The sequence below is a fragment of the Petromyzon marinus genome, chromosome 24, assembly GCF_048934315.1.
Source record: "Petromyzon marinus isolate PM22_M1 ecotype Great Lakes invasive population chromosome 24, UKy_Petmar_22M1.pri1.0, whole genome shotgun sequence".
NCBI lineage: Eukaryota > Metazoa > Chordata > Hyperoartia > Petromyzontiformes > Petromyzontidae > Petromyzon > Petromyzon marinus.
The window spans coordinates 10,356,749-10,365,129 of record NC_133690.1 but is presented as its reverse complement, the minus strand read 5'-3'; the positions used below and the strand labels follow the sequence as shown (position 1 = coordinate 10,365,129).

At 49.9% G+C, this 8,381-nt stretch overlaps 1 protein-coding gene across 1 annotated transcript in view; it reads right to left on the bottom strand.

Moving 5' to 3' along the window:
- Positions 1–701: 701 nt before the first annotated feature.
- Positions 702–8,381, bottom strand: part of LOC116945530 (importin-7-like) — a 41,731-nt gene continuing 34,051 nt past the window's right edge. Inside the window, exons 24-26 of the mRNA XM_032959901.2 lie at positions 7,288–7,518; positions 5,134–5,250; positions 702–3,810 (exon numbers count right to left, since the gene is read on the bottom strand). Coding sequence (XP_032815792.1) covers positions 3,713–3,810; positions 5,134–5,250; positions 7,288–7,518 — 446 coding nt within the window. The 3' untranslated portion in view covers positions 702–3,712. The remainder of the gene's footprint in view (positions 3,811–5,133; positions 5,251–7,287; positions 7,519–8,381) is intronic.

Below are 8,381 nucleotides of genomic sequence, written 5' to 3'. Positions count from 1 at the left end.
AGCGACGTGCTCTGCCCACGTTGCCTTTGAGTCATCAGGAGGCAAATTTATGTTGAACTTCTTACGCACCGTCCCTAGAAAAAGCGTGCTCATCGGAGGTGCGGGGGAAGGGCAACTAAACACAAAAAGCAGTTCTAAAGAAATGAATTTTAAACCCAGATTTAAAGTGCATAGCTCCAGTGGCTTCCTAATATTGGAAGGGCGTTCCAGACGGCCACAGGAGTGCACCCGAAAGCGCACAATGCGGTGACCGTCGAAGTTCGATGGTTAGCCAAAAAAGCCGCTGCGAGGATGACCTGAATGTGCGGTGGTTCGAGCTCCGTGAAGAGATCGGCAAAGTGTTGTAGTTAACTTGTGACAAGCACTTTTTGTACGAGTGCGACTTTACAATGCCCCGATAGGGAGGACCTCGAGTGCCATGCGGCGATGTATGTTGAACTCAATTTGCACCGTATGTAGCCAACCGTGCTCATCGGGGGTGCGGGGAATTGGAGGCGAGGGGATCGTGGTGATACGCTGCGGTATTTCCAAGGCAGACATCATTCCTAATGGCAACCCCCCCCAACCCCCCCCCCCCCGATGAAAGTTAATCCCTCCACGACCACTTGAACCACAGATCACAATCACTACAGGCCAACTCCTTTTGGAAGTGGGCGAATCATTTCCTTACACATTACAAATTAAAATGCCCACGAACTGCATTTGCACTGCATGTACTTTTATTCACTTTGCAAACGATTTGTAAAGGTGATTTGCATTGCATGTTCAAACGGACTGCAGCCGACGGGACATGAAAAATTCATTAACGGTGTTTTGCAATTGAGTAATTTAAAGAGTAAGAAATGTTAAAGACAACCTCGCTTCCATAACATGTTGAACACCTTCTGTGTGCCATAACATCTCTCCCAGCCAAAACAATCCAATATAAACTTTGATGGTAAGTGTACAGTATTACATTAATGTTCTTTTTTTGTTTACACTTCTTTAGCTTATAAAGTTATATTTCTAATATAACTTCGTGATCAATACATTCCGAACAAAAAAAAACCTCTGCTACAATGTTTACTGTTGCACCAGCACTTAAACCGTTGAGCAAAACATATATACCAGGAGGCAAAACGCACTGATAAATGACCAATTGACTGAATTGCACAGCATGTTACTCAGTAGCATTCAGATTCCTACTGCCAAATCCAGCCAGCCATGGTTACGTTGAAAAATGTTCCGTCTCCTACGGGATTTAAAAGTTAACATTTTAAGTGCTGGTAAATTTTCTCTGAAATATATATCGTTTTAAATACGCATGTGTGTGTGTGTACAACACCCCCAGTCATTCTGTTTACTTACAATTTACAAAACAATAAAATATTGCAATTTCTGAAGGAATTATTTGTCTTTTTAAATAACTGCGGCATCTGAACTCAACAAAATTTACGAAAAGGAAAAATCTTCAACTCGCCACGATCGGCGAATAGGAGAGAAAAAAAAACATTCACTAAGATTCATTTTTGCAAACCTAGTAAGTTTTCCAGAAATTGAGGTTGAAAAAAAACAGCTCATTGTCGACCTAGCTGTCAGTACAAATAAAAATAGTACAAAGCACTGTTAGTACAAAGGAAACAGTCCGGGAATAGTTATGCATATTTTTTACAGACCTAGATGCAAACCGGTTTAAGGGTCATTGAAGAACCGGGAACTCAATTCACAATTCCGCCACCACGACATGCCTGCCACCACCACGTGCCTGCCACCACCACGTGCCTGTCACCACCACGTGCCTGTCACCACCACGTGCCTGCCACCACCACGTGCCTGCCACCGCCACGTGCCTGCCACCACCACGTGCCTGCCACCACCACGTGCCTGCCACCACCACGTGCCTGCCACCGCCACGTGCCTGCCACCGCCACGTGCCTGTCACCGCCACGTGCCTGCCACCGCCACGTGCCTGCCACCGCCACGTGCCTGCCACCGCCACGCGCCTGCCACCGCCACGTGCCTGCCACCACGACGCACCTGCCACCACGACGTGCCTGACACTGGCGCGGGGAATTGCACCGTAAAGCTCCCTTCAACCTTCACCGAAGGCCACCTCGTGAATTTGGACTCGGTGGGAAAACCGATTGAGACTCGTCTCTGTGCGCAACACGCCTGTACCCATATTGCAGAGCGGTGCCCAGTTTCTCTCGACGGTGGCACGTCACACGACTATCGCCAGACGTATTTTCCCCAATGTGGGTTGAGGAACAGCGCGAGGTCAATGATAAGGCTTTGCTTTTATAGGGCGCCTGATTGAACACCGACAACTCAAAAAGCACCTTACACGATCATCTCATCTCTGATCATTCCAAAGCCCTGCTGGTAATTTATCCCAGGGAATTCGTCGGCAACGACGACAGAGCAGTCAACAGTTAATTGTTTTGAATTTGTACCACGACCTTGGCGGACATGGGCTGCTCAGTTTCGAATGTCACGGATATCTTCACCCTTTCCCGATCCTAGATGTCTGCAAGTTGCAGGGTGGGTCGCATTCACCGCTCAATCTCGGAACGCGCAAGCGATTCAGTCGATAATTTAATTTAGAAAGGCGTAGCGCCGCTGTTTTTAAAGACTTTGTACTCACCGATTGAAAACTGTTGCGACACAACCGCACTCTGAAAGTTGGCGCCAAACTGTGCCACATGCCCTCCCCCCCCGCATGGTCTTTTACTTCCGAATTCCGGTCCGATGACATTAATGTCATCAGACCAGAATGGGAAATAAAAATTTATGGCGTACACTTATGTCATCGCAATGGTAAAGGGTTAAACATCCACAGCGAAGGCGGGCCGTGTATAATTACGGTTGGTACACCCACAGGATTAAGCCGGGTGCGAAGGGGCAATCGCGCGACTCTCGGCGGATGCACTCCCCATCCGAGCAGCAATGGGCTCGACAAATTGTGTACGAGTACAGAGGACCGCCGCACAGGCCAGCCCTGAAAAATGAGTGAATGCTCGGGAGTGAAACGCAAGCAGCATGTAAATCGGGAACTCCATAGAGAACATTTCTCTGCATCATTCTAACAGTTCACCACAGCGGACAATCAACACTTTCAGATGTAACAGTCATTGTAACCTGGGCCTTTTGTTACAAATGGAGCAAACAAAAAATGGAGAGTTTAAGGTGAAATTCTGTTCATTTCATTTTGAACATTTTCTATTTTAATGCAACTGTTTTCCCATAACAAGCAACTAAAGCACACTATATCCCCCATTTGCAACGTGCGTGCCTCTGACATCTGTGTAAACTAAACAAACCATACCGTAAATATCGATATCCAGCTCTGATACAAGCCCTATCTCCGGAGCAGGGATGGGTTCGTGACAACTTTACACAATCAACAAGTCCTTGGCAACATGAACAATCACAGTCTTATTTCAAGAAAAATCCCTTTTCACATGTCCTGGCTTCCTCTAAGCACTCACAGCTGAATGAACGCCAAGTGAAGAGTTAAATATGAATTTACCTTTTTTTCCTGCCACAACTATTGTCCTTTAAATTCTTCCTTCATGCGGTATGCAATGTGAGTGTCGAAAATCCGGTTGTTGCGAATGGACCATAGGGCGAGTGTTGAGGCTTCTTTTCAACTTCCACGTTCAAAATTGTCAGTTTGTTGGGGGTCGGGGGGGGGGGTTGTTTGTATTATTTAAAGTTACGAATCCAAACAAATTCAGTTGGGAGCAGCGCCGGGCCCCCCAAAGTTAAAGGTAGTAGGCACGTTCAGATTATCAAACTTGTACCCACCAGCCTTTTCTATCTTCTTCGACTCTGCGTTCACACAAACGAAGGGGGTGAGAGGAGCCGGCACACATTGCCGATACGTCACAAGAGGGACCGAAACCGGAGCGGAGAAAGCCTAAATAGTAGATTCAACTTATAACGCGACACACAGTCTTCACTCGTTCTCGGAGAGAGACAACGACTCCGACGCACACGGAATCGCAAAGCAGGAAAGGCAGCCACGTGGTGAGCCGGCAGCAACAACTGTCCAAGCTCTGTAATCCTCTTGATATATTACGGTGTTATCAATCGATTAATAAGTGATGAAAAAATATGAATAGGCTTATACCCATTCTGGCAATAAAAAAAGGTGTTAAGACTTTCAAACACCGGATAGATACCCCTATTGCAAGGCATCAAATCTGCATTAACCACACATAGCTTGTGGCAAAATATGCCAACGTGCTTTGATAAAACATGCATTGGTTGGAGTCCCCTGTGTTTTTGCTGTACTTCTCCTGGCACCTCAATGACCGAGGGAAGGGAGTTTCGCAACATTTGTGTGCGCCACCAACAGTTGCCTCCACACCGATGGATTACAAGCCACGTGCAAACAAGGGTAGTAAGGCTGCTTCCTTTATCGCCCATGCCAGTGTTGTTCAATCATTTTAAGGCGGGGCGGGGGCACTTTCGCCAATAAGACGTCAGTGAGAGCCACTACACATTTGAAACCATTGGGGTTTGTTCAGCACGACTGTGGGGGGTCTTGTCACATTTTTGTACTGTCAGGGGCCGCACTGAAGGCCACCAGAAGGCCATTAGTGGTCCGTGGGCCTTGCAATGAAGAACACCGATCTATCCACTATGGCCCTACCTTAGCTGCCCTCCCTGTGCCTTCCAGAATGAACCCTGCCAGGACCTCGTGAGGAGGCAGATATTTCCGAAACTTTTCTTCTTTGGTTCTTTAACTCGGTTTTTTCCATATCCAGCCACCCCCCCTGCTCTTTCCGCGTTGCAGCACTCAGCGTGTAAACCGTCTGAATATGTTCGCCTATCCCACCTTCCATCTGATAAAGTATTTACGTCTCTGCTTAGCACAACTCTCCCAAACGTCATTGTTTTCCACTTTTGTGGAGCTTGATCAGATCTTCAAAATAATATTGTATTACATTTTTTAACAAAAATTGTTCTAAAAGTTTTTTGTAAAATCTTGGTAAAAGTGATATATCGCTCCTGCTATAAAGTGCAGGGATGAACCAACTGCTTCCACTTGGTAGGGTAAGGAGTGAGAGAGGAGGGATGGTGGAGTAAGGGGAGTGGGAGAGGAGGGAATGGTGATCCAAATGGTGGGGGAAACGACAGTGGGGATACCTGCAGCAGCCTGGCGCTGGTTGGCTGTCGTTAGCACGTCCAGGATGGCTTTTCGCTGCTCATCCGTGAGCCCAGTGGTCAGGGCCTGGTACCAGGCTGGGTCTTGGCTCTCGATGCCTGCGGGAGGGTAAAGCGGCCCATGGTGCACGGTTAGGAACGGAAAAGTGATGTAACAGAACTCATGAGGTTGCATCACCGATTTTCATCCACAACGTGTGGAGCAACTTCTCATTGGTCCGAATATAGAGGAGTTTGGCACGTGGCAATACATCTGGAAATACACCAAAATTATACGACTGCTTTTTTGCGTGAAATCATTCACAACCAGACTGAGAACAACAACTCGCTACACTTGAGAACATGGTTTTAATCACGGACGGCTGAATCCCAGGTTCAAACTCGCATGACATTTCAGTGGTGACTGCTCGGCGCTCCAACGCAGGATTCGCCTCCGGAGCCACCCGGCCTGTACATTTTTCTTGATTTTCTCGAGATTCTTTCCCACATGGGCACAAGTTTTGGCCAAACATCCCAAGTGTGATCCTCTACAAAGGGCACAAATTCACACCACGGCATGCTGAACAACAGACCCATTGAAATGATCTCGCAGTTGTGTCATCTTCCTGACACCACATAATGTCACTCTGAATCATTGTGAGCTCTCCAAACACATTCCTTTATCTCGTCATTAAGTCAACAACGCAGAAAAAGTCAAGCCAAAGAATAACTTTGCTCAATTGGACACTGGGGGCAGCACTGACCTCCGTCGGTAGCCCTCAGCAAAAGGTTAAAACTCCACATTCCCATGGCAAGAGCCTCTTTCCTCTGGCTTGGCTCAGACATGAGCACCACAGCACAAAACCTCATAATTTAGGCACCAAGATAAAAACTTAAATTTGACGTGACACACGTAGAGGATACGGAATAACATTTCAAAAGAACATAAAAAACCCCACTATATAGCGTATGTAGGTATGTGCAGAACTTTGTCAACCCACTTCAGGATGAAGGCCTTCCCAGACCTTGGCCAGTCATTGGGGGTTGATTGACCATACTTCACCGCGCTGGCGGGTTGGTGAAAGGGTGGGAAAGGCCACCAATGTCAGCCACAGGCGGGAATTTAAATCAGATCGCCGGCTTCAGACCGCAGAGCTCCAAACTGCGGCCACTATTCCACCCAACAATCATAATCACAATCACAATCTTTATTTAGACTGCAGAAATCCTATGAGCTATGGAAGCTCTTTTTCACATATGTCCAGTATGGGCGGGTCAGCAAGTTACAACAGCAAACAAAGGAATAAATGCAATCTCAAAACAAAGGTTTACCCCGTGTAGTCCGCACAGACTGATAGGGCAAGTGCTGCAAGCGCTGTTAACGAAAACATTTAGGTCAACGTGATGTAGAAGGTGGTATTAGGGGGGGCAAGGTACCCTTGCTTCTCCATGACTTGTGGTTTTTAAACACCAAATACTTGTTTAAGGCTGAGGCAACCTAGGGGAAAACCCCAGGAACGGTTGAGATATCATTGCGGTCCTGTGTGGAATCTATGAGAGGTGGTTGCTCCTGCTGCAGCCGAGTGTGTGGGTAGGTGGAGGCTGCTCGGGGTGGCTCAAGGGGCCCCGACCAGTACTATGCACCCGCTCTGCTCTGGGCCCCGTCGGGGGTCGGCGTGGACGCGGCGAGCGCCGGCAGGACGCCGGGAGCTCACCGCACCAGACGCGGACGGCACACCACACACACCAACCCCCCGGGGGCCGGCACGCAACAACTAAATATCGCACTTGCCGACTGGAAACCAGGACAGCAAAGGGTGTTCTGACCGGCACCATACCCAAAGCCTTGAAAATCATTTTACAGATACCCGTGAATAGAATTTTGGGGCAAGTGCCGTTGGAGGAGCACCTATGAAGTCCGACACGGCACACGAAGGGGCGGGTTTGGCCAGCAACACCACGCCCGGCCGCCTTCCTCTCCCCAGTGCCGACGTTTTTCAACCCCCCCCCCCCCCCCCCAAGTACATCACCACCGACGTTCTGATGTCAGTTTCCAGCCAGTCTACGTGCAACGCGCGATCCTATCGCGATCAAAGTCGAGTATTCCGCGGGAGCTACCGACGCGTGGGAACACGTCTGGAAAAGGTGGACGCTTACTCTGCAGGGTGACCTTGAACACCTGATACTCGTCCACCTCGCAGGTCTCCTCGTCCAGCGGCGTCGAGAAGCCCTCGAGCGCCGTCTCCTCCGTGCCGTCGTCGTCCCATTCGTCGTCGTCGTCGTCGTCGTCCTCGCAGGCCACGTCGTCACCGCTCGCCTTCTTGGTCAGCGTGTCCAGGAAGCGCTGGCCCGACTCGTCCACGTCATCCTCGTCGCTGCCCAGCTCCACTGCACAAAGACAAAGATCCGCCCACCGCCGGAGAGCCTTTAGCAGACCGTTTGGGGCAAGTGCCGTATGTGGAGCACCTACGAAGTCTGGCATGGCACGCGCAAAGGGGTCGAGCGGCCAGAAACACCACGCCAGGCCGCCTTTGTTTCCCCAAGTGCCGATGTTTTTGCACACCGCACCAAGGTACTAATTTTAAGGGCCGAGTCGACCTAGGGGAGGCCCAGGATCGGTTCAGATAATAGTCGATGGTGTTGCCCATAAACGGGAATCGAAGTCGGGTCGCTGGGTTCGTAGGGCAGCGTGCTGACTGCTACACTTCCGCACCAAGTACTCATCTAAGGCAGAGGGCAACCTCGGGGAAAACCCCAGGACTCGCTGAGATGTCACTGCTGTCCCGTGTGCAGTCAATGAGAGGTGGTTGCTGCTGCTGCTGCAGCTGAGTGTGTGGGTAGGTGGAGGCTGCTCGGGGTGGCTCAAGGGGCCCCGACCAGTACTATGCACCCGCTCTGCTCTGGGCCCCGTCGGGGGTCGGCGTGGACGCGGCGAGCGTCGGCAGGACGCCGGGAGCTCACCGCACCAGACACGGACGGCACACCGCACACACCAACCCCCAGGGGCCGGCACACAACGACAATGATCGCCCCCCCCCAACCCCCCCGCCCCCTGCAAAACATTACTGCCGTCAGTACGGCAAAATAAAGGCCAGCACCGTGCTCAGCTACCTTTGTCTCCTCAATGTTGATGTAAACGCCATTCTAAGGTAGGCACCAGAACCAGTTTGGATATCACTCGCCACTGATATTAGTCGGGAATCCAATTCACGTTACCGGGTTCACAGCACAGTACACCTCCACCACTCCAT